Genomic DNA, 27,064 nt, shown 5'->3' with positions numbered 1-27,064 from the left:
ATTATACATCTCTGCAATATATGCACATTTCCCAATGTTTTATTCTTTTAACCTCTTTCCCACCGCGCCACAGACAAAAGACGTCTACAGCGCGGTCGAGTTGTTCTGGGAGGAGGTCCCTGGGACGTCCTCCCAGAATCCTCCTCTCGCGCCGGGTCTAGAAGACCTGGCGCATCACAGATCGCGGTAAATTGCCGCTGATAGCGGCTGTTTACCACGTGATCGCTCCGTCAAATGACAGAGCGATCACTTGTAAACAAACCGGCGTCATGTAATGGACGCTGGTTCCTCCCTCTCCTCTCTGTACCGATCGGTACAGTGTGAGAGGAGAGGGGGGAGAGCGGAAGCAGCAGCAGCTGCTGTGGGCTGGATCTGTGACAAACGCAGTCACAGATCCAGCCATCCATCCCTCCCTGTGCAATACTCTGCAATAACACCAATACTCTGCAATACCCCCCATACTCTGCAATACCACCCAATACTCTGCAATACCACCCAATACTCTGCAATACCACCCAATACTCTGCAATACCACCCAATACTCTGCAATACCACCCAATACTCTGCAATACCACCCAATACTCTGCAATACCCCTAATACTCCGCAATACCTGCTAATATGACAGAAACAAGATTTTTTTTATTTTTACAGAATTTTCAGTGTTTTTTCTTTTATAGCGCAAAAAATAAAAAACCCAGAGGTGATCAAATACCACCAAAAGAAAGCTCTATTTGTGGGGAAAAAAGGACAAAAATTTCAGATGGGCACAATGTTGTATGACTGAGTAATTGTCATTCAAATTGTGAGAGCACCGAAAGCTGAAAATTGGTCTGGTTAGGAAGGGGGTTTAAGTGCCCAGTGGTCAAGTGGTTAAAGACCCTGCAACAACAGAAAAATATCCCTTGGTCTGCAAACAAATGTACTTATCTCCCCAGTGCTGATGTGGGCTGAAAATGCCCAGCAATTTTTTGGACTGATTTTTTTGTCTGCCTTGCCCATTTTATTTGTCTTTTACTAAACTTCCAAGACCCCCCTACTTTCCCATCTCCACAACAAAACGGCTAATAATTTTGTAGTCCCAAGATAAGAAATATAAGGGATAATTACCAGGCCCGGATTTACTCTCTTTGCCGCCCCAAGACCGGGTCCTTCAATGCCGCCCCCGCCTGCGCAGTACGGGGGGGACATTATCCGCCGGGGGAAGACACGTGAAGTGTGCATAAGATATAGGACAGCTCTGAATTACTGGCCAGATCAACTGTTATTTTATTGCACCCATTCAACATTTATAACAAAATGCTTCAAATGGTATATTTAATGCTAAAGTTTAATCTGCTTACATTTTGCTAGGTCTATCGCCTTTCAAACCTGTCCATGTCTATGTTCATTAAATTTTGTAAAAAACAACAAAAAACACTTTGTCCTAAAATAAAATCGTATTTACAAATCAGAATGATCAGTACAAATACATCTGAAAAAAAAAATACGTACCAAACAAGCAGAGAAATGAAAACCATCAGTGAATTTGTCTTTTTTTAGAACAGGAAGCCTTTATTGATTTTATATAAATTCATACAATGTTCTCAACCTATGCCATATAAAATATTTACATAATTGATAATATATTACCAACAGTGCAAATCAACTGGGTACATGAACCAGACAACTGCAATGATTTCAGTTAGGCTGCTATTCGGTGCATATCTATACACTTAAGTTTCAAGATGGTAAAATGGCCTACTAAGTGTTCAGGGTGAATAAATATAGGAAACTGGTGGAAAAGTAAAATTGGGGATGTGAAGCCCAGTGGAACAGACATCAGGATTTTACTTTTCAAAACCTTAAAAGATTGACTATAAAAGCTTAAGGGGTTGTAAAGGTTTGTTTTTTATTTTCTAAATAGGTTCTTTTAAGCTAGTGCATTGTTGGTTCATTTACCTTTTCCTTCGATTTCCCTTCTAAATAATTTTTTTCTTAAAATTTCTCACTTCCTGTTTCTCCTCTGTTAGCTTGCCCCCATCATCCGAGCCATTCTGGCTGGGGGTTGGTCAGCGTGCTCGTCCCCTCCCTGCGGGGAGACGCTGTGAACACAGCATCCCCCCACAAGGGATGTAGTGCCAAGGGAGGGGGCAAGCACGCTGACTAACCCCCAGCCAGAACGGCTCGGATGATGGGAGCAAGCTTACCGAGGAGAAACAGGAAGTGAGAAATTCAGACAAAGAAAAAAACATTTAGAAGGGAAATCAAAGGAAATAGCAAGTGAACCTCTACATTTGTTGATCGATGTACCCTTCAACAAAGGCCCAGGATAAAATTGCAAGGTTAGTTGTTTGGCAACTACAAAAACACATTCTCTATTATGTAAGAGGGCAGAACAAAAAGCAATGCTACAGGTTACTGCAGTTTGTTATTGTTCTTTTTAAAGGGTAAGTTTGCCTAGGCCTCCTGACCTGATCACTTCCTCTGTTACTTATTTAAAGAAGTAGAACAGCCATTGGCCTTCCTCTATGTTTACATTTTGCATAAAAAAATGTTCATTGTTGACTGCGTCTGTGCAACCTTAATTTATCCCTCGCCATCAGCAGATTCCACTCTATTCAGCTGCTGGGAATGAGCTGGAAGTTCATTGTAAGCTATTAGTTGTTAGAGTCACTCCCTGTGTAACAGCAGCGAATAGCCCAGCACTGGCCCATGGAGTGAATCAAATGCTCCTCAAAACTGGGAATCATTTATTTTTGTTCTAGCAAGGAATGGAGTAGTAGAAGTATTAAGAAGGGATGTATAAGCTGCAGACATTTTGCTAATTAAAACAAACCTGTTGTTTTGACTGATTGGGCAAAGTACAGATTTGCCTACTATAAGCTAGCCATCAAACACTGTCTATCTTCAAAGCATCTGTAAATTTTGATTGCCTGGCGCAGTGTCCTCTTGACTAAGCTGACTAATGGATGTGCCAAATATGGAGTGAGTCTCGTTGCCCTTTCTCTATAGAAAAAAAGACAAATAATGAACACCTAGTTGCCCAGAGATGTTCCAGGGATCTAGAAAATCTGAGTGTGTGTAAAAAAAGTACTAAACAGCTTAATATGCTCATTACCATTACATTAGACCAATGCTTGTCCAGATGTGGAGACTGATGCTGAAACGGGATAATCTGCTTCCCAAGAGTGCACCCTAACTAAATAGGCGAAGTCTAGTGAACAACCCTTTCCTGAAATATTTTGTTTTCAAAGTTACGGTTAAAAAAATAAATTAAAAAAAAATAAGTGATAGGACTCTTGATCTTCACATATATCTATCACATAATTCCATGACCCATACCATGACTCTGAGGAAGCAGCCAACCTGAGAAAAAGTGCATTTTGGCTTATGTGTTATGGTATGTCCACAATTCGGGTAGCGTTCTTACAAATGCACTATGGAGCTACTTATTAAGAAATTACTTGAACCTGTTTTCAGAGGCAGATTAGCCAGGAGCACAAGAATGAAAAGCTGAAGCGAACAGTTTCCATATTGACCAGGCTTATAAAACAGTCATTGGTGGAAGGCTTCTAGACGCATTTTGTTTGGATCTTCAGGATGGCGCGATGCAATTCCATATCGGAGTAACATTTCAATATAAGGTGGCCAAAATTCTTCTTTAATTCTAATGTAAGGATCATGAGCAGAATCCAAAGTTTTGCCCATAAGAGCCTGAAAGATAATAAGCAATGAAGGTTTAGGCAAATTAGTAATTAGATGTCAAAATAAATTCCCTCTTTCACTTAACTGCTTTCCGCCCAGACCCTTGTAAAATGACGCCTCGAGCGGGAGCACTATTCTTCTAGGAGGACATTGTATGACGTCCTTCCCAGACCGTGCTCCAGCGTAATCAGTGTACCGACCTGCTGCCGGTACCATGTGATCGCAGTGACCATCACAACAGGTCACATGATAATTGTAAACAATGAGGGATGCAGTTTCAGGCAGTGTATACAGTAGCAACACAATGGCATTACTACCTAATATTAACTAGTTGTTAGAGTATTTCTTTTTTTTAAGCGTAAAAAAAGACCAGCTTTATTTGTGTAGGTTGAACAGAGAAAGGGCTTTTTTATTTTAATGTAGATGGTCACAGTTCAGGCAGCTTTGGTAAAAATACTTAGAACTTCAGTACTGTGCTTGTTTCGCTTTTACTTAGGTTATAGCATTATATTCTTGGGCCCTTAGTGTGGTTTTGAAAAACTGCACCAAAATGCAGCATGCAGGATTTTTCAAAGCAAGGTGCACCTACAGCGTGAAGAGTTTCAGAGCATTTAAAGCAGGGGTTGGCAACCCATCCATCATGGGCAGGTGACATGTAAATCCTGTCCTTTCTTGCTGACCCCAGGAACCTTGACTGGCACATGGGTGGCATTTACTGGAACCAAAGTGTATTTTCCTTCTACAGCAGCTGAAAGCCGTCTTCCCCTTCTCTCCCTCCCACTGGTATTCAGCTGCTGCAGGAGGAAAATACAGATTGGTACCTATAAATGCCACCCCTGCTTCTGTCCAGGTTCTGGGGGTTTACTATGCTTCAGTTTGTGAATGAACACAGAGACTGTGCAGATCTTCTTTCTCTGTTTCAAAATTGAGACATCAGGGGTCTGTTTAGAACCATATCTACTGACACCGCCCACTGTTCTATCTACACCAACCTCTACCCTAATGACATGTCCACTGCCCTACTGACACCGCCCACTGCCCTATCTATACTAACCTCTACCCTACTGACATGTTCACCACCCTACTGACTAATATCGTCCACTGCCCTATCTACACTAACCTCTACCCTACCGACACGTCCACTGCCCTACTGACACCGTTCACTGCTTTGCTGATTGACACTGTCCACTTTTAAGGCAGGCTAAGTTTATATTTTTACAATGATGTTTATTTAATTCTATTTTTCTTCTTTCTTCTAAGTTTTCCTTACTATTTAGACCTTGTTAGTTAATTTCTCAAGTAAAAAAAAAGGAGGACCAAACCCCAATGATCTTTGATCTCTGTTCAGGAAGATCTTCACCAAAGGCCGCCTACCCCTGATTTAAAGGGATGTATTGTTAATGCATTTTTTTCCCGCTTTTTAAATACGAAAGGCCTTTATGGTTTACCTAATTTAACAGTGCATGGTGGTACAAACTGAATTGTGAAGTAATCATCACTATTACAGGTAGCCTGGTCCATACGTTGTAGAGACCTGCCTATCAGGTGAAAGAATTTAGGTGGCTTCACTGCCACTCGATTACTTCTACACACCCCTCTGGTAAAAGAGCCCCCTTGCCATGTATCCTGGGCTCTTCCCCTCCTTGTTGCTGAGGGGGAAAGTCATTTGTTTGACGTTACTCCCTGATTCGCCTCTCAGTGTCCTTGGCTGGAAAAGGATGTATTGCAATACATTACAATACATGCAATACATTTAGTGGAGCACAGGGGAGACATGCAGGATCTTTTAGAGAAATGGTCAATAAAAAATGATCACATAGGAGACAAACGTTAAGTTAAAAAAATATAAGTCACACCTACGCACATAAAATCCCCCCAAAAAATGTTTGAGCTCTACCGTCCCACATATGCATGTAAACACATGCATCAGGAGCTCCTACGCATGAAATTCAACTGCGATACACAGGTTACATATTGCTGCGCACGCTGGAGTGAACAATATTTCTAGCACCAGATCTCTTCCATAATGCTAAACTAATACCCTATAGATCTGAACAACCCCTGCTCCCCCCACCAGAGAGAGCTTGCAACAGACTACACATCTTCCCTTTCTACCTTCAACATGTCCTCATCTTCTCTCTCCTGTTACATTGATATCTATTAACCTAAAGTGTCACCAACTCCCTTCATCCCCTACAGATTTAACCCTAGTTAGGAGGGCTTCATTGGCAATTGCATAAAATGTACTATATGCATGGTTTATCCTTCAACCAACCTTTCTAACCCAACCCAATACATGTTATTCTTATTCCAGAATACCCTCCCCCCACCTTTTCTTCTTCTGTCTTTTAAATACCCTCTTTATTACTTACTGGTTTGGGTTTAACCCAATTATTTGAAGTTCTTTATCATTTGCTTGATACTTGCAGCCTCCCTTGATGTTGGTCACTGATAACCCCTAGGCAGGCTAACTGTTTGTACATGTTACATTTAGCCAACGGTTTGTCGCCTAAGGTTAATTGTATAACAATATTCTTGACATATTTAACTTTTTCTACTCTTTGTAAAATTCTATTATCAATAAATCTTGTTTGAAAAAAATGTTTTACTTTAGTGTATTTTTTTACAGACATTTTGCATTTCTAAGGGTGCATTCACACCACGATTTTATCATCCTACCTGTTCTCACGATTCTTAGGCCCCATACACACGATAGAATCCATCCGCAGATAAATCCCAGCAAATGGGTTTCTGCGGATAGATCCTATGGTGTGTACACGCCAGCGGATCTGTTTCCGCGGAGAAATCTCCTCTGGGATGGATTCCAGCAGATCGGATATTTGCTGACATGCACAACAAATCCATCTGCTGGAATACATTCCAACGGATGGATCCGCTCGTCTGTACAGACTCACCGGATCCATCCGTCCAAAGGGATTCCCCGCACGCGTCGTAATGATTTGACGCATGCGTGGAATTCCTTATTTGACAGCGTCGCGCCCGTCGCCGCGTCATAATCGCGGCGACGGCGCGACACGTCATCGCCAGAGGATTTCCGCGCGGATTTCAATGCGATGGTGTGTACACTCCATCGCATAGAAATCTGCGGAAATCTTTGAGAGGATTTATCCGTGGAAACGGTCCGCTGGACCGTATCCGCGGATAAATTCTCTCGTGTGTATGGGGCCTTAGGTTTGAAATCGTACAAATCTGTATGGCAAAACGTATCCATTCACTTCCATTCATTAATGTAGGTCCCCAAGTGAATCCGATTTGATCCGCATCAGATTTGATACGATTTAAAATCGCATCAAAAATCGTATTTGACCACGATTTTTGGTCCTGATTTGAAATCGTATTAAAATCGTGTCCGATTTTTTTTATATTGTGGTCAATCTAAATCGTAATAAATCGGATCACTGTGCGTTTTTATCCGATAAATCGTACCCGATTTTTTATTACGCATGCGCACTAGACACTGAAACGAGCTAGAAACTGCAAGAATCTTATTTTATGGCCATTGCCAGACATTATTTAAAATCGGGATCCGATTTTTTTTTGACATACGATTTTGTCATATACGATTCCATCCGATTTAACGGTCCGATTATCGGATGTAAAAATCGTGATGTGAACCTAGCCTAAGACCTTTGCTGTAATAGTGTGCAACATAAAAAATGAGCTATCACTATTTTATTCTCTAGGGTGTCTGCTTTCAGAAAATATTTAAATGTTTTTTTTTTTTTTTGTAAACTTCAGGGCTAAAATTCTTTTTTAACCCCTTGACGCTGACTAAACATATATATGCGGCCGCTCTGTGTTAAGGCCTACCTGCCGAGCAGGTAGGCCTTAACAACCTACCGCGCTGAGAGTGCGCTCCCTGGATAGTATCTGACGGGTACCGGAAAGCTCCTGATGCATACTTGCAATCAGAAGCTTTCCCATCATGTGACCCCTGTGATGGCCAATCACATTGGTCAAATTACCTGAATGCCTGTCTCCACCTCCCAGTTTTTAGAACTCTTAAAGGGTCAGGATGTGAACTAGTGTGAAAAGGTTAAGCATGTGTGCAAAAAAAGTGCATAAAAGGCTCTGGCAGCAAAAGGGCTAAATATATTCTAAATGTATTTTGCATGTAAAATAAGAACGCTAGAATTAAATAAACGATTTATTGAGATTTGTATACAAATTATATGCATTCATGTACATGTGAACATTTCTCCGCTAGCTAAACAAAATAGTTAAAAATAAAGGCTGGGAGAGAGAGATGACTATAAATTACAGAACCATAAAAATACTTTCCTTTGGAAGTCATTATTCTATTTGATTGGAGGCACTGTGTAAATCAGGAGCTGTACAATAACAAGTCTCCAATGTATCAATATAAATTGACGTGTCACTCTCTTATCTCAGTCAATGTCACAGTGACCCAAGCTTGCAGCCACTGAGAGGAACCAAATGTTTCACAAAATACAATCACTGTACAATCACTTAGACAATTGCTTGGGAGTCTGGAGGACAATTGCTTGGAAGTAAAGGTCTGTATGAGAATGTCATAGTGAATTTGGCTGGGAAAAAAAAATCTGTATAGCTCACCCCCATCTGATAAGCATCTGAATTGCTAGCAAGAAAAAAGTTTTTTTTTTTTTTTACATTTGTATGTTAAATAAAAAAGGCAAAAAAATAATAAAATGATGTGTATTTAAATATTATTAGTTTGGTGTTATAGTATTTAAAGTGGATAACTGCATACATAGATTTACAAAGCGTTTTAAATCCCATGAACCCAAATTATAACACTTACTATGGATCTTCCTGGGATGATGATATCAAAGACACTTTATATACAATTTAATAGAGATTTACCTCTAAAATATCTGCTAATGGTATCCATTCTACTGGTGGTGATTCAGCTGTACCCTGAAGATAGAAAAGAAATGCAAGTTACATTATGTTTACTATATTTCACCTAATGTAGGTACAGTATGTAATCTCTCTTATGACATGCATGTGAATGAATGATTCCAGAGAACAGATTTAATCTTTCGATAAAAAAAAAAATAGGTATCGAAGGTAGTCTAGTGATCCATAAAATTCATTCATTCCCAGAAAGAAATGTAGGTACGGTATTGTCTTGATTCTTGCTAAAATTTCAATGCAGCAACATTAATAACTTTCCTTCACATTATCTTTTCTAGCCTTTTAATTTAAGAGACTATCACTCGATTAAGAAAGGGTCAGATTAGAGTCGAAATTTTACAATGCTATTAAGAGCAACTTTATTAATACACTGCCAAAACAGTTCAATTTATGATAATCATGGATTAAACAAATAAATCCTTTGTCCAGCTATTTTATGGATTATATTAAAGCATGGGGGCAGATCATAGCACAAGGAGAAAAACTTTCTGAAGGTGTACGGGCCTTTATTTGGATTCAACACTAGCTTCAGGTTTATCAACATGATCATAAGGTGGCCACTTTAAAAGGCAAGAAGGGGTTTTAAAAAACATTTATTATCTCAAAAGCCAACTGACAGCGTGAATTGTACATCTGAAAATGATTTCAGGGGTTCCTCCGTAAACCTGAGAGCTTTTTCAAGGATTCCTCCATTGTAAATAAGCCTGAGAAAGGCTGCAATGCATATTACTAGGAAAGTCAATGGGATTTCTCTGAGCAGGGAAGTTTGCAAAGAAACATTCTTTAATTCTAAGAACTGGGCCCCGCATCACCATGGGTCCTGCAGATGTTGCCGCCTTCAAATTGTATCAAATGATGTGGTTGTTAAGCTAATGCAGTCTAAAGCTGGCAATACACAGTTATGGATAGTTAAAAAATAGGGCTGTTACTGATTAAAATTTTCGTGTTCGATTAATCTATTTATTTTTTAATCGATTACCGTATTTATCGGCATACAGTACAGACCAAAAGTTTGGACACACCTTCTCATTCAAAGAGTTTTCTTTATTTTCATGACTATGAAAATTGTAGATTCACACTGAAGACATCAAAACTATGAAGTAACACATGTGGAATTATACATAACAAAAAAGTGTGAAACAACTGAAAATATATTTCATATTCTAGGTTCTTCAAAGTAGCCACCTTTTGCTTTGATTACTGTTTTGCACACTCTTGGCATTCTCTTGATGAGCTTCAAGAGGTAGTCACCTGGCGCAGCACCCCATCAGGCCCCATACACACGAGAGGATTTATCCGCAGATACGGTCCAGCGGACCGTATCCGCGGATAAATCCTCTCGAGGATTTCAGAAGATTTCTATGCGATGGCGTGTACACACCATCGCATTGAAATCCGCGCTGAAATCCTCTGCCGATGACGTGTCGCGCCGTCGCCGCTATTATGACGCGGCGACGGGCGCGACGCTGTCATATAAGGAATTCCACGCATGCGTCAAATCATTACGACGCGTGCGGGGAATCCCTTTGGGCGGATGGATCCGGTAAGTCTGTACAGACGAGCGGATCCATCCGTTGGAATGGATTCCAGCAGATGGATTTGTTGAGCATGTCAGCAAATATCCATCTGCTGGAAATCCATCCCAGGGGAGATTTATCTGCGGATAAATATCCGACGGAGTGTACACACCATAGGATCTATCCGCAGAAACCCATTTGATGGGATTTATCTGCGGATAGATTCTATGGTGTGTATGGGGCCTCACTCTCCTTCTTGGTCAAATAGCCCTTACACAGCCTGGAGGTGTGTTTGGGGTCATTGTCCTGTTGAAAAATAAATGATGGTCCAACTAAATGCAAACCGGATGGAATAGCATGCCGCTGCAAGATGCTGTGGTAGCCATGCTGGTTCAGTATGCCTTCAATTTTGAATAAATCCCCAACAGTGTCACCAGCAAAGCACCCCCACACCATCACACCTCCTCCTCCATGCTTCACGGTGGGAACCAGGCATGTAGAGTCCATCCGTTCACCTTTTCTGCGTCGCACAAAGACACGGGGGTTGGAACCAAAGATCTCAAGTTTGGACTCATCAGACCAAAGCACAAATTTCCACTGGTCTAATGTCCATTCCTTGTGTTCTTTAGCCCAAACAAGTCTCTTCTGCTTGTTGCCTTTCTTTAGCAGTGGTTTCCTAGCAGATATTCTACCATGAAGGCCTGATTCACACAGTCTCCTCTTAACAGTTCTAGAGATGGGTCTGCTGCAAAAGGTGGCTACTTTGAAGAACCTAGAATATGAAATATATTTTCAGTTGTTTCACACTTTTTTGTTATGTATAATTCCACATGTGTTAATTAATAGTTTTGATGCCTTCAGTGTGAATCTACAATTTTCATAGTCATGAAAATAAAGAAAACTCTTTGAATGAGAAGGTGTGTCCAAACTTTTGGTCTGTACTGTATAACACGCACCCTAACTTTAAGGAGGGAAGTTTCAGGGAAAAAACTTTCCAAAGCCCCCTGCGTATAACACGCAGGCACAGTTTATTCTCTATTTTCAGGGTAAAAAAGTGAGCGTTATACGCCAATACAGTAATCGACTAATTTCGATTAATTATAATGCACTTACAGATCCAACTACTTTTAGCTGATCTCCTTGCATTGCAACTCTGCATTGGTCAGTGGTAAATGTACTATACACTATATACAATCACCCGACACTAGTTAGTTTCCACAATCCATGACTTATCTTCACAGTTCACACAAATACGTTTTAAATTCAAACTGTAGCACTGACGCAAGTCATTTTTTCTTATTAAACTTTAAGATATAAAGTTAATTTAACTTTAATTATAAAACGTATCTAGTATATTGACTGTCAGTCACTTTATAGTAGGCAAGTAGGCATCACTTTAGCCAGTCACGCAGACATACCAGATTGTTTACATTTTCTGAAAAGAGGACATGATCGCATTTTATTGACAATATACCCTGAAGAACTGAACAGTCTTTCGCAGGGAACAGATGTTGCAGATACACAAAGAATTGTCTGCACAAAACTGCTTAGGACAGGAAAACAATGGTTATTTTTGCCCCCTATCCTTGATGGAGCCTGATGCATCCTCCTGCTCCACAGATGCAAAGGAACCTCAATATAATGGGTGCAGTTTGCTCGCATCCAGCAGGGTAAGTTTCACTGTCCAGTGACGTCAAGAATTTTGATCGAACAAAAGAATTCAACAAAAATTAAAGATTAACCGAGGAATTAATCTTTAATTTCCCCAGCCCTATTAAAAAACTAACAGATGCCTTCATCCAAACAAAGGTGGGTTGTTTGGATACTAAAAGCAATGGGTTTCTAAAGGCCAGAGAGAAGAAGCACAAAAAATGGACAGAGCACATTTACTATATAAACTAAAATGGGTTTACAGAGTGAGGCGTCCTAGTATACAGAATTAATAGGGCACTTTTCAGATGATATTAATAGGAAATAGAAAAAATTGCTTCCAATATGAAAGAAGATGCACTCCAGTGCCATATCTCACCATTACCTTTCTAAAGCCAAAAGTACAGTTCTAGCTTATGTTGCCTTTTAAAACAAAGTACACTGGGGGGGTTTTCCAGACGCTTTGGCGTTAAAAAAAGCACATGTAAAGCGCCTGAAAGAAGCCTTATCTGCAATCCCAATGTGAAAGCCCGAGTGCTTTCAGAGCCCTTTTACAGTGCCAGCGCCCAAAAAAACGCTGGTAAAGCTGCGCTTAAACCCCTTTCACACTGGGGCATTTTGTCAGGGGCTTAGGCATTACAAAAAATCGCCTCAATGGGAAGGGGCGCTTTAGGAGTTGTGTATTCAACGCTCCTAAAGCGCTGCAAAGAAGCTGCTTGCAGGACTTATTTGGCGCCCTGCCAGCGGCTCAGTGTGAAAGCACTCGGGCTTTCACATTGGAATTGCAGATGAGGCTTCTTTCAGGTGCTTTTTTTTTTAACACCAAAACCCCTTTCACACTGGGGCGTTTTTCAGGCGCTTTATTTTTAACACTAGATCACGTGGCACAGCCTGTCAAACATGGCAAAGTTACTTTTTCTGCAAAGTGAAGCATCAGATTAGTGTGAATAGACCTAATGCCGCGTACACACGACCGCTTTTTAATGACATGAAATATTTTTTTTTTTTCATGTCATTAAAAACGTTTGTGTGTGGGCTCCAGAGCCTTTTTCGCGGCGTGAAAAATGGGCATTAAAAATTTAGAACATGCTCTAAATTTTCGCGTCGTTTTTCACCTCGTGAAAAATGATCGTGTGTAGACTTTAACGAAGGGAAAAAAACAAGCATGCTCAGAAGCAAGTTATGAGACAGGAGCACTCTTTCTGGTAAAACAAGCGTTTGTAATGGAGATAGCACATTCGGCACGCTGTAACAGACTAAAAAGCCCATGAAGACTGAAAAGCATGAATCGCCTCTCACCAAACTTTTACTAACACGAAATTAGCAAAAGCAGCCCAAAGGGTGGCGCCATCTGAATGGAACTTCCCCTTTATAGTGCTGTCGTACGTGTTGTACGTCACCGCGCTTTGCTCCAGCATTTTTTTTTTAACGATCGTGTGTAGGCAAGGCAGGCTTGACAAGAATCACGACGAAAAAAAAAACGTTTTTTCTAGACCATTAAAAATGGTCGCGTGTACGCGGCATTCGTTTCTGCAGTGTTTCTGTGAAGGTAGGTGAGTGGGTGGTTGGAGAGGTTTACTACCCCTTTCCCATTCATGTAGATGAAGCCTAATAAAATAATAATTGACAAAGCTTCAATTGGGCTTTTAACAGAAGAGTTTATTTAACTTTAATATTTTACAATGTGACAAAAATTGAACGTAGATTTATGCCACGTACACACGACCGTTTTTTAAGTCATTGGAAAAAAGTCTGCCTTGCATACACACGATTGTGATAAAAAAATGTTCAAGCAAAGTGTGGTGATGTACAACACGTACGACGGCACTATAAAGGGGAAGTTCCATTCGAATGGCGCCACCCTTTGGGCTGATTATGCTAATTTCCCATCTCATAACTTGCTTCTGAGCATGGACGTTTTTTCCCCCATCGTTAAAGCGTACACACAGGCGTTTTTTACAATGAGAAAAACGGCGAGAAAAAATAGAGCAGGTTCTAAATTTTTAATGCCCATTTTTCTCGTCATGATCGAGCCCACACGATCGTTTTTAACGACCAATTTTAAAAATTTCATTTTTCTCATCATGAAAAACGGTCGTGTGTACGCCTAATAAAAGTTACCTTTTCAACGTCAAGGTTAAACGATATTGAATTTGATATGTTGTTGGTTGCTTATATACAGCTGATGTATGTTAATTATGGAAACGGCTGTTCATTTTCCTTTTGTTAAAATAAAAATAAAGAAATTATAAAAAATATTAAAAAATTACCTTTTTCCTGTTGACCTTCTTATCCTGTTCCTCTAGAAGAGGGAAGTTTTCGGATAAAAAATCTCCAAGTGCAGTTAGCAATTCATCCCTGTAGGCCCCCATTTTCTGAAGCTTGGTTTTTAGCTTCTCGTGTACACTTGACCGAGAGTTTAGATAAAATCAAGAAGATTATTAAAAACACATTTTTTTATTCAATTTTCAGCAAAACACAACAGGTCCTATCTTAACAAAAGCTCCGACCTTGTCTTGCCCACAGCAACCAGATTATTCCTTCTAGTCTCCCAGGAATATTATTGGCTATTTTAGGCAACAAATCCAATACTTTCATAAAGTATGATTGTTTTCTGGAAAGAACACCACCCGAAAAAAATGCTCATAAAATAAGCTGCATGGTTTCTTTCTTTCTTTATACACTTCTCAGCTAAGTCTTTTTATTAGCCAACAGTTTACTGCTCTAGAGTATAACTCATCTGTTTTATCCAGGGAGCTTGAACCTAGGGCCAAGGTCAGGTCATTAAACCATGGTGATTATGATTCACACTTTCTCTCGTTTATACACAGTGATACTGCCATCCCCTGCCGAATTTAGAAAATTAAATACAATGAGAACACAGCACTGCCCATGTGGCAATGACTTAGCATAAAGGCAAGTTAGCTATGTCATGGTTTTGGAGGGGAGCTGAAAAGGGAGCTCCGAACCTGACTGATAAAACCACCGATTACACCCTTATTTAGTCTTTTTATGTGGACATGCTCTTTAAAAAAAAATTAAGCATCAAGTAACCAATCAAATAATGCAATTGTTTTGAAGTCAGAAAATTTGCACAGTTTATCTTAATCTAGAGTTTAAGTATTCCACTGTAACCTGAAGTCTATGCTTAACAGCTTTGCTTTCTGCATCACCAATCTCATTCAACCTCCCAAGAAAGTTTTGATAGTAGCTCATAGATTATTCGATTTCCTTTCCTTCCACCACGGGTGGAAGGAAAGAAAAATTGCTAGTTGAAGGGGCAATGCGCTACTTTGTTTCGCTAGCAAGGGTAGGGGGGCACGCAGATTGGTTTCCTGGCTCACAGAACACAATGATTACAGCTAGCCGCTATAGCAGTAATCGCATTCCAAAAATCCAGCAGGTTAGTTCGACTTGGGGTCAATCAGCCTGCCCATACATGGATCGAAATTCGGCCTCTCGTTGCTGACCCAGCCGAATTTCAATGCATGTATGGCAGCCAATAATACTGATATCTGTTTAATTGTCTGTTTTGATTTTTGGACTGGGCAGCTACACGTATCATTTAGTATTAAGTGGATGGAATCTGGATCTGGTAATGCATCTAGCTACACCGAGTCCCTAAATAAATTGCAAATAACCTGTTAAAGAAGAATTTAGAGTTATTCTGGCTTCAGGAAGAACTTTTTTTTTTTTTTAAATACCTGCTTTGGGAAATATTGGCTGCCTGATTGTTCAACTCATCCAGCTTGGCTGTAAGGGCATCCACTGCCTTCTGCTGTTCATCCAACCAGCGTTCTTCTCTAGAAGAAACAAAACAAAATACGGAAATACAGCTTCCATTGCAGAAAGTATGCAACAAAGAATATTTTCATCAGCTCTCCTCTGCTACTGGTACCCCACCCCCTTTATATATTGTCTGACAGTTGTTCTGGGTATAAGGCATCAATAAAAGAACAGAAATAATAATTTATGTGCGGATTAATCAGTCAAACTATTCTGCTCAGTACTAAACACAATGGCAGACATAAACAAGCAGATTTAACCACCATCTAACTGATCGTGTACATTTCAGCAAACAATCTTACATGGTGTATATCAGGGGTGTCCAAACTTTTTTCAAAGAGGGCCAGATTTGATTAAGTGAACATGCGTGAAGGGCCGACTATTTTGCCTGACATTCTTGGAACCATTAAAATTCTGCCTAAGTGTGTTTGTCTGAGCACTAATACATGGCCCAACAAGAATTCTCTTGCCTTTGTGGCTGTGTGTGGTGAAGAGATGAGCTCGGGCGTGTTATTTGGATCTACTGTATATATTTTATTTGTGGCCCCAACGAATCCCAGAGCGCTGCTTAGGACTAAGGATAAGCTTGGGCGTGTTATTTGGATATACCGTATTTATCGGCGTATAACACTCACAGGCTTACCATTGCCATGTATGCAGCCTCACCATTGCCATGTATGCAGCCTCACCATTGCCATGAATGCAGCCTTACAATTGCCATGAATGCAGCCTTACAATTGCCATGAATGCAGCCTTACCATTGCAACCAATGCAGCCTTACCATTGCAACCAATGCAGCCTTACCATTGCAACCAATGCAGCCTTACCATTGCAACCTCACATGTGCCATAAATGCAGCCTTACCATCAGTGCAGCCTGAACGATGCCCATCTGCAGCCTCGGAGGGCAGAGGGAGGGGGCGGGACGAGTGCCAACAGATTACAAACAGGAGAATGCCTTGTTTATCCTGTGGCCTCTTTAATAGACAGAACAGTCGTCCAATGGCATCCCAGCAGACGGGACTTACAATACAGACGCTGCTGAGTAAACAGGAGATTCTCTTCATGTAATCTGACGGCGCTCGTCCTGCCCCCTCCAAGGCTGCGCCAATAAATACAGTATATATCTTTTGTGGCCCTGGGGGCCACAAACAATATATACATCCAAATCCCCAGGGGGGCCATATTAAATCAACAGGGGGGCCGCATTTGGCCCCCGGGCCTGACTTTGGACATGCCTGGTGTATATACATCTTTTGTCCGATTAGCATCCTCTGATGTGACAAACTCATATCCACTGGCTTATACTTTAATTTCATGTTTGAGAATATCTCTGGGCTATGCATCCCTAACTTCTAGGTAGTGCTCTAATGCAGCTGTTAGGCCGCGTACACACGATCATTTTTCGGGTTGTAAAAAACAACGTTTTTTAAAAAAAATGTAATTTAAAATGATGGTGTGTGGGCTTCAGAGCATTTTTTGGGTTCTGAAAAACATAAAAAAAAAAAAATTCGAACATGCTCTATTTTTTAACGACGTTTTAAACTATGTCGTTTTTCGGGTTGTAAAAAATGATTGTGTGTGGGCTTTAACGAAGTGAAAAACCCCCGCATGCTCAGAAGCAAGTTATGAGACGGGAGCGCTCGTTCTGGTAAAACTAGCGTTCGTAATGGAGTAAGCACATTCATCACGCTGTAACAGACAGAAAAGCGCGAATCGTCTTTTACTAACACAAAATCAGCTAAAGCACGTACGTGTTGTACGTCACCGCACTTTGCTAGAGCATTTTTTTTAAAACTATCGTGTGTAGGCAAGGCCGTTTTAATGATGAAGTTGAAAAAAACTTCGTTTTTTCTAGAGGCTGAAAAACGTAATTTTTTACAACCCGAAAAATTATCGTGTGTGTATGCGGCATTATCCCAGGATCTTCCATGGGCCACACTGTGCTAGAGACAGCAAGCCAAACTCCAAAGATCACAGAGGTTACTGATGGGGTTAGGGATATGCATTTTTTTTTTTAATAACATAACATTATCTATTTTCTTAAGAGAAACAAGGAGGCAGCCTCAGTATTTTCTGAATCACTGAGTTTGTGGCCCAGTAAGGTCAGAAGTCCTGATCAGCAGTGAAGTCAGAGGCTCAGTATGACACAGGCATTTTCAAAATAGAAGTCAGCAATGGCAGCCTCCATATTTATTTGATTTTGATTAAAAAGATACGGTCAGCTTGCCCATGCAGGGCAGAGAGACAGTGGGATTGATTTACAAAATCTGGTGCAGCTGTGCATGATAGCCAATCAGTTTTTAACTTCAGCTTGTTCAATTAAGCTTTGACAAACAAAACCTGAAAGCTGGTTTCTATGCAGAGCTGTACCAGATTTTGCACTCTCTAATTTAGTAAATGAACCTGACGATCTGTGAAAAAGCACAACCCCGGCCCCTTATACTCACCTTACCGGAGCTCCCTCGCAGCTCTTTACTCCTCCTCAGACAATGAGAATACCTGGCATTTCTGGGTATTGGGCTGGAGGGATGTGACCTCTTCCACTTTGACAGGGCTCAGGCCAGTCATCTAATCTTTAGGCCCAAAGCACTGTCACATGAAGACGGAAGTGATGTCCCTGCTCCCTTGGGTTGCTGACACAGTTTATTTTGGCGAGAGCTGCAGAGCAGCAAGGAGCGTAGGTAAGGCCAGTATAAAGGGTCCCCTTTGCAAAGGAACTGTCCCTTTCCTCCGCATTAGGCAAAATGATAATATCGCTTTACTAGTGCTCCAGACAATGGCTACTTATGTTGTCATCTACAGTAACTCACAATGTTATGAGTATAGGGCTTTTCTCCTGCCCAAATGCTTTTTTTAATCCCCAAAAGTACTATAGCCTATTGGCTATAAATCTAAATTTTGTTATATTCTGATCAGTAAAATCTCATCCCTTCTCAATTTACCTAAATACGTGTACGCCTATTTGCCTGTTCTGCGGCAAATTAGGCAATTCATGAATTCTGATTGCTTAGACAGAGCTGCATGTTCAAGCAAATGGAACATATCTGAATTGGTGGGACTGTTCCAAGTTTTTACATCAGTTCACTCATCTTTAGAAAATGACCTGGGTAACGCATTATCTCTAAGTTCTTTTGGCTAGGGGTGTGTTCTGTGGTCCAGACATTCTCAACCTTTTAAACATGGAGGAACCCTTGAAAAGACTTTTGGACTTCAGGGAACCCCTTCTAATAATGAATATGCCTACAACTCAGGGTACATTGGCACCTGCAGGCATCATCGCAGTTTTACATTTTTCAGCCACTCAATCACTTCTGCAGCTGAAAGAAGGGGTCCCCCCTCCCATCACAGTCTTTCCTGGGCTATGCCATTTGATTGTGAAGCCTGGGAGCGATGCAACCTGCAGGAACGGCGGCACTACACAGAGCAAGAGAGGAACGGACTTTGTTCCTCCCTCTCTGTGACCTTGGAAACCAGAAGGGATGAGGATTTCATTACTTCCAGTTTTAGCTTGTTTACCTGGCCATTAGCGTCCAGGAAAGCAGCTGATCAGACCGTACTATGTCTGATCGGCTGCATTGGAGATGAGAGGAGAGATTGGGGGTAACAGACCCCAGATCTTTCCAGGCCTTTTGTGAAGGTCTATGCTTTCACAAGGGATACTGTTCATCTCTTTTAGAAGCAATAAGGTTCATCCGTTCATCCAGAAATATAAAAATAAATTAGAGACAGTGTAAAAAAGAAAAAAAAAACGTTTTAGAGAAATAATAATAAAAAAAAAAAAAATGAAAAGCCCTCCTGTCCCACTGTACACATACAAGTGGACTCAGAATGCATCATAGAATATACATTGGGGTGTTTGCTTTCCAAAATGGGGTCATTTTGTGGGCGTTTTCATTGTCCTGGTGCTCCAGGGCTTTCAAAAGTGTGATAGGTTGTCAGAAAATTATATGTGTAATTTATGATCCTAGAACGCCTAGAGGTGCTACTTGGATTTTGGGCCTCTCTATGTGGCCAGGCTGTGTAAAAGTCTCACATGTGGTATCGTCATACTCTGGAGGAGTAGCAGAATGTGTTTTGGGGTGTAGTTGCAAGTAAGCATATGCTGTTTGTGAGAAAAAAACTTGGTAATATGACAATTTTGTGGGGGAAAAAAAATCTTCATTTGTAAAGAATTGTTGGAAAAAATTACAACGTCAAAAAACTCACCATGCCTCTTACTAAATACATTGGAATGTCTACTTTCCAAAAAGGTTAAAGGCACCGCCTATGGAGAATTTTAAGTACCGTAGTTTGGTGCTATTCCACTGGCAGATGCAATTTTAAAGCAAGACATGTTAAGTATCGATTTACTCTGCGTAACATCATCTTTTATATTTTACCAAAAAATGTTGTATAATATTGTGTATGTGTGCAATGAAATTCATGAAAGTGTATGTTTTCCCAAAAAATTGCATTTGAAAAACCGCTGCGCAAATATCACATGACATAAAAACAGACTTGAAAGGATAGGAAGCGTGATATTCACAGGATCTCTGGGTAATAGTAAAGGAAAATTAAAACAGTAACCTCATTGAACGACTAGTAAGCTGCAATATACACTGTTCAAAAAAATTAAAGGAAAACTTTGAAAATATATTAAAAAAATCTCATGCTGGATATCTATACTGATATGGACTGGGTAATGTGTTAAGAATGAAAGGAAATCATTTGATGGAAATGAAAATTACCCACCTACAGAGGGCTGAATTCAAAGACACCCCAAAAATCAAAGTGAAAAAATTATGCAGCAAGCTAGTCCATTTTGCTGAAATTTCATTGCAACAACTCAAAATGGTCCTCAGTAGTTTGTAAGGCCCCCAAGTGCTTGTATGCATGCCTGACAACATCAGGGCATGCTCCTAATGAGACGACGGATGGTGTCCTGGGGTATTTACTCCCAGATCTGGACCAGAGCATCACTGAGCTCCTGAACAGACTGAGGTGCAACCTGTCAGCACCGGATTGACTGAAACATAATGTCCCAGTGGTGTTCTTGTGGATTTAGGTCAGGTGAGCGTGGGGTCCATTAAATGGTATCAATTTATTCATCCTCCAGGAACTGGTTGCATGCTCTCGCCACATGAGGCCGGGCATTCTCGTGCACCAGGAGGAACCCAGGACCCACTGCACCAGCGTAGGGTTTGACAATGTGTCCAAGGATCCAATGTGTCCAATGATACCTAATGGCAGTCAGGGTGCCATTGTGTAGCCTGTAGGTCTGTGCGTCCCTCCATGGATATGCCTCCCCAGACCATCACTGACCCACCACCAAACCGGTCATGCTGAACGATGTTACAGGCGGCATAAAGTTCTCCGCGGCTTCTTCAGACCCTTTCACGTCTGTCACATATGCTCAGGGTGAACCTGCTCTCATCTGTGAAAAGCATGGGGCACCAGTGGCGGATCTGCCAATTCTGGTGTTCAGTGGAAAATGCCAATTGAGCTCCACAGTGTCCGGCAGTGAGCACACTAGAGGACGTCGGGCCCTCAGGCCACCCCCATGAAGTCTGTTTCTGATTGTTTGGTCAGAGACATTCACACCAGTGGCCTGCTGGAGGTCATTTTGTAGGACTCTGGCAGTGCTCATCCTGTTCTTCCTTGCACAAAGGAGCAGATACGAGTCCTGCTGATGGGTTAAGGACCTTCTACAGCTCTGTCCAGCTCTCTTAGAGTAACTGCCTGTCTCCTGGAATCTCCTCCATGCTCTTAAGACTGTGCTGGGAGACACAGCAAACCTTCTGGCAATGACACGTATTGATGTGCCATCCTGGAGGAGTTGGACTGCCTGTGCAACCTTTATAGGGTCCAAGTATCGCCCTGTGCTACCAGTAGTGACACTGACTCTAGCCAAATGCAAAACTAGTGGAAAACATTTTTTTGAGCAGTGTATTACATTTCAGTATGCTTTAATGCAGGAGACTCCAAACTTTCTAAATAAAGGGCCAGTTTAATGTCCTTTAGACTGACTGACTGAGGGGACAGTGGGGGTAGATAATGCCTCAGGCTTGGGTGTAAAAGTCCCATCTTTGGTGTCAGAGAAAGAATTTATGCTCCATCATTGGTATCAGTAGGAAAAATAATACCCCATTGCTGATGTCAGAGAGAGGAAGTATTTCCCAAAAGCCAAAAAACGGCAAGCAAAGGGGCGCATCTGGCTTTTTGTTATATATACACACACATATTAAAGAGGAGCTCCGCCGTTTAAAAAATATTAAAAGCCAGCAGTTACAAATACTGCAGCTGCTGACTTTTAATATAAGGACACTTACCTGTCCGGGAGTCCAGCGACGTCTGCAGCAGAAGACGAGTAATCGTCTATCTGTTGCCCCCACCGCTATCCTTGGTGAGGGAATCAGGAAGTGAAGCGTTCCGGCTTCACTGCCCGATTCCCTACTGCGCATGTGCGATTCGCGCAGCGCGGTCCTCACTGGTCCCCGCTGTGTTCTGGGAGCCAAGTGTTTCCCAGCAATATATAGACATGGATGGATGGGCGAGTATGCTTTGAATATTAAAAAAATGAAATGGCGTTTTTGGGTTTGTGGTGCTCCGATGCCGTAACGTTCTGCTTTAAGTGCTTGTTGATAGTGTCACAAACGCATATCAATGGTGCTAAAAGCGTGGAGCATTTGGTAAGCTTTGAAAACAGTGTCAAAACAAAATTCCCATTTCAACCAACTGTGGTATCAGCATCTGTGTAAGCAGAACCATTACACATGTGCAGATTGTACATAGGATGAAACAGAAGACTGGTTCATATAAATACATGACTGTGCCAAGCAGGACATCCGTTGGTTTCGCTTCAGCAGTGTGTGCTGGCCATATGTCTGCGGCACTTCACAGAAGTGGGGATCTCGAAGGAGCATCCATACATCATATTCTGGACTGATTATAGATTTCCCTATGGAACCAGCCTGCAGGTAAGGCCTGTAACACATTTAATGCTACCACAATATGTGCACATGCTACCAATCTTTCCAAGATAAACTAAAGTGGCATACTTCTCCAGGTCACTCTTCAGTCTCTTGTTCTTTGTTCGTACGTTGGAGAGCATCATTTCAAGCTCCTGGTCAGTTGCTTTCAGCTGCAAAATGAACAACCCATTAACATGCTGTAGCCAAATTATATTAAACTGTAAAACAGCCTAACACTTTCTCTTGATTTCTCCACATTTGGAATTTTAATTTGGTGTACAATTCTTTGGAGGTAAAGAAGGATGTTTAACCTATAATCTATAACAGAAAAGATGGTTTGGACATTATATATACAGTAAAACCTTGGATTGGGAGTATAATTCATTCCGGAAGTATGCTTGTAATCTAAAACACTTGTATATCAAAGCGAATTTTCCCATAAGAAATAATGGAAACTCAAATGATTCGTTCCACGGCCATTTATTCATAAATCCTTCAGTTTATAATCCATATAAAATTTTCATTGCAATGTGATTAGTTGTGTAACCATAAAATGTCCATCCACAAGGGGATTAGAAGAAAAATCCAGCAGGAGCTACAGAGTATAAAAGAGAAGAGAGGCGCCTCTAAGTGTAGCAATATGGTTACGTTTAATGAAGGTACAACATTTAGCAACTCACACGGTTGATGATTAAAAGAGGCGCATCTAAGTATGCAGGCGACTGGGGTAAATCTGTCTGCAATCATGACTGGAAAGACTACCCTGCAGTAGAGCGATCTGAAAGCGAGGCTTGAACCGCTCGTGGAGTGCAGTGTGGAAGGGATGACGTCAATGCCAGTGAGGAGGACGATCTATGTGTACATCTTTACCCCAGATGCCTGCATACTTAGATGTGCCTGTTTTAATCATCAACCATGTAAGTTTCTAAATGTTGTACCTTCATTAAATGTAACCATAGTGCTACACTTAGAGGCTCCACTCTTCTCTTTTATACTCAGTTGTGACATGATGCTACTTTTATATCAAGACATTGCTTGTATATCAAGTCAAAATGTATTTAAAAAATGTTGATTGTCTTGCAAAACGCTCTCAAACCAAGGTTTTATTATATATACATACACTCCAAAGACATGCTGGTAGGTTAATTGGCTTCTGTTCTAGATTGGCCCTAGTATATGAATGTGTTAGGGACCTTAGATTGTAAACTCCATGAGGGTAGGGACTGATGTGAATGTACAATGTGTATGTAAAAGCGCTGCGTAAATTGATGGCGCTCTAAAAAGTACCTAAATAATAATAATAATAATATATATATATATGTCACAACGGAGTATAAAATAGAAGAGAGACGCCTCTAAGTGTAGCAATATGGTTACATTTAATGAAGGTACAACATTTAGAAACTCACATGGTTGATGATTAAAACAGGCACATCCAAGTATGCAGGCATCTGGGGTAAAGCTGTCCAAATAGACCATCCTCTGCACCACCATTAATGTCGTCCTTTCCACAAGCGGTTCAAGCCTCGCTTTCAGATCGCTCTACTGCAGGGTAGTCTTACCTGTCACGATTAGAGACTGACAGCAGTGAGAGCAGGTGGTGAGGAGGACGATCTATATGGTTCGCTTTGCCCCAGATCGATGCATACGTAGATATGCCTCTTTAATCATCAACCGTGTGAGTTGCTAAATGTTGTACCTTCATTAAATGTAACCATATTGCTACACTAAGAGGCGCCTCTCTTCTCTTTTATACTCTGTAGCTCCTGCTGGATTTTGCTTCTAATCCCCTTGTGGAGGCTTCTATTTGTGAAGAAGGACATTTTATGTTTACACAACTTATCACATTGCTATAATCTTTTTATATGGACTATAAACTGAAGGACTTATGATTAAATAGTTGTGGAACGAATCATTTGAGTTTCCATTATTTCTTATGGGAAAATTTGCTTCGATATACACGTGCTTTGGATTACAAGCATGCTTCCGGAACTAATTATGCTTGCAATCCAAGGTTTTACTGTATATATATTATTTATATAAAAACACACATACACACACAGTGGGGAAAATAATTATTTGATCCCTGCAGATTTTGTAAGTTTGCTCACTTACAAAGAAATGAAGGGTCTAGAACTTTTATCAGAGGTGTATTTTAAATGATAGAGACAAAATATCAACCAAAAATCCTGAAGAAAAAAAAACACATAAAGCAAATGCTATAAATTAAGTTGCAGTTCAGTGAGTAAAATAAGTATTTGTTCCCCAAGTAAAACATGACTTAGTACTTGGTGGAGAAACCCTTGTTGGCAAGCACAGAAGTAAGACGTTTCTTGTAGTTGGTTACCAGGTTTGCACACATCTCAGGAGGGATTTTGGTCCAGGCTTCTTAAGACCCCTTTCACACTGACAATGGGCCACGTTAGCAGTAAAGCGCCGCTAGTTTTAGCGGCGCATTACAGACAATTTAGCTGCGCTTTTCGGCTGCTAGCAGGGCGCTTTTAACCACCACTAGCGGCCAAAGAAAGGGTTAATAGTGCTCGAAAAGCAGGGGCTGGGGCAGTGAAGGAGGAGCAGGAGGTGGAGCAGGGGCTGGGAGCAGGAGGTGGAGCAGAGGCTGGGGCAGTGGAGGAGGATCAGGAGGTGGAGCAGGGGCGGAGGAGCAGGAGGTGGAGCAAAGGAGGAGGAGCAGGAAGTGGAGCAGGGGCCGGGAACAGGAGCTCCTTCACTGCCCCAAAGATGCTGCTTGCAGGACTTTTTCTAACGTTCTGCAAATGCACCCCCAGTGTGAAAGCACTCAGGCTCTCACACTGGGACTGCAGGAGAGGCGTTTTTCAGGCGCTTTACAGGCGCTATTGTTAGCCCAAACGTGCCTAAAAAAAAATGCCCCAATGTGAAAGGGGTCTGACAGATCCTCTCTAAATCCTTAGGCTCCATGCACACTGGCTTAAAAACGATTAGGTAGATTCAGTAAGAGTTAGGCTGGCTTATCAGTAGATAAGCCGACCTAACTCAGAATGTACACCGACCTAAGTTTAAGCGTATGCTCAAACAGAGATACGCTTAAACCTATCTAAGATACAACGGCTTGCGCCGTCCTATCTTAGATTGCAATATTTTGGATGGCCGCTAGGTGGCGCTTCCATTGCGGTCGGCGTAGATTATGTAAATTAGTTTGTACGCCGATTCCCGAACGTACGCCCGGCCGCCGCAGTCGATTTACGCCATTTCCGTAAGGCCTTAGGCGGCCTAAAGTTATTCCACCTATGAGGTGGAATAACAATGTTAAAGTATGGCCGCCGTTCCCGCCGCGAGGTTCGAATTTTTTACGTCGTTTGCGTAAGTCGTCCGCGAATCGGGAGTTACGTCGTTTACGTCCACGTCAAAATCAATAGGCCCGTACGGCGTACTTAGCCGCAATGCGCACTGGGAAATGTAGCAAAAAAAATTCAAAAACGTGAGGTCAAGCCTCATTGCCATGAAACACGCCCCCCCAACCCATTTGAATTAGGCGCCCTTACGCCCGCTCGTTTTAGGCTACGACGCCGTAAATTAGCAGGTAAGTATATTGAGAATCATTACTAGCCTAGCTAATTTACGGCGGCGTAGCCTAAACACGCTAAGCTACGCCGCCGTAACATTACACCAATGTACCTGAATCTACCTATTTGCTTCTACAGGGAGTTTTGTGTTCTGCCTGTAAAAGCAGCTCAATGTTATCATATGTGTACATACACATTAGGATGATTATAGGCATATTTTGAGCTCAACCTTTAGAGGCAGAAAAAAAACCTTCTGGTTTGCATTTATGATTGGAGTTTACTGCCAGAAAGAAAACGTAAAACTCATCTAAACTCTGTACAAAAAATGCTCTATATGAGCGTTTTTTACTCCCAAGAGAACAGACGTTTTTTTTGTGTGCATGGAGCCTTAGGCCTCGTACACATGACGAGACATGTCCGCTGGCAGATTTTGGTCTGATGGCTGTACACACCATCAGACCAAATTTCCCGTGGACAGAGAAACGCGGTGACGTGGCCGCGGCGACATGCGCGACCCTGGAAGGTCAATGCTTCCACGCATGCATCGAATCACTTTGACGCATGCGAGGGCTTTCGGCCGAGCGGACATGTCCGGTGAGTCGTACAGATGACCGAACATGTCCGACGGACAGGCTTCCAGCGGACATGTTTCTTAGCATGCTAAGAAACATTTGTCCGCTGGAAACCTGTCCGATCCGCAGGAAAATAGTCCGGTCGGCCGTACACACAACCGAATATGTCCGCGGAATCTGGTCCGCCGGACCAGTTTCAGCAGACATGTTCGGTCGTGTGTACGAGGCCTTAAAGTGATTGTAAACGCTTATTTTTTTCCCTATAAAAATAACAAACACGTTATACCTACCTGCTCTGTGCAGTGGATTTGCACAGAGCAGCCCAGATCCTCCTCTTCTGTACTCCTGGCCCCTCCCTCCTGTTTAGTGCCCCCACAGCAAGCAGCTTGCTATGGGGGCACCCGAGTCGAGTCACAGCTTCATGTGTCCATTCAGACACG

At 41.6% G+C, this 27,064-nt stretch overlaps 1 protein-coding gene across 1 annotated transcript in view; it reads right to left on the bottom strand.

The window, feature by feature from the left end:
- Positions 1–2,843: 2,843 nt before the first annotated feature.
- CENPK (centromere protein K) overlaps positions 2,844–27,064 on the bottom strand; it is a 69,310-nt gene continuing 45,089 nt past the window's right edge. The window contains exons 7-11 of the mRNA XM_040340236.1: positions 22,598–22,680; positions 15,477–15,575; positions 14,043–14,178; positions 8,552–8,605; positions 2,844–3,694 (exon numbers count right to left, since the gene is read on the bottom strand). Of these exons, the coding sequence (XP_040196170.1) occupies positions 3,536–3,694; positions 8,552–8,605; positions 14,043–14,178; positions 15,477–15,575; positions 22,598–22,680 (531 nt within the window). The 3' untranslated portion in view covers positions 2,844–3,535. The remainder of the gene's footprint in view (positions 3,695–8,551; positions 8,606–14,042; positions 14,179–15,476; positions 15,576–22,597; positions 22,681–27,064) is intronic.

The sequence above is a fragment of the Rana temporaria genome, chromosome 1 (genome assembly GCF_905171775.1).
Source record: "Rana temporaria chromosome 1, aRanTem1.1, whole genome shotgun sequence".
Classification (NCBI taxonomy): Eukaryota; Metazoa; Chordata; class Amphibia; order Anura; family Ranidae; genus Rana; species Rana temporaria.
This window is presented reverse-complemented; position numbering and strand designations above follow the sequence as displayed.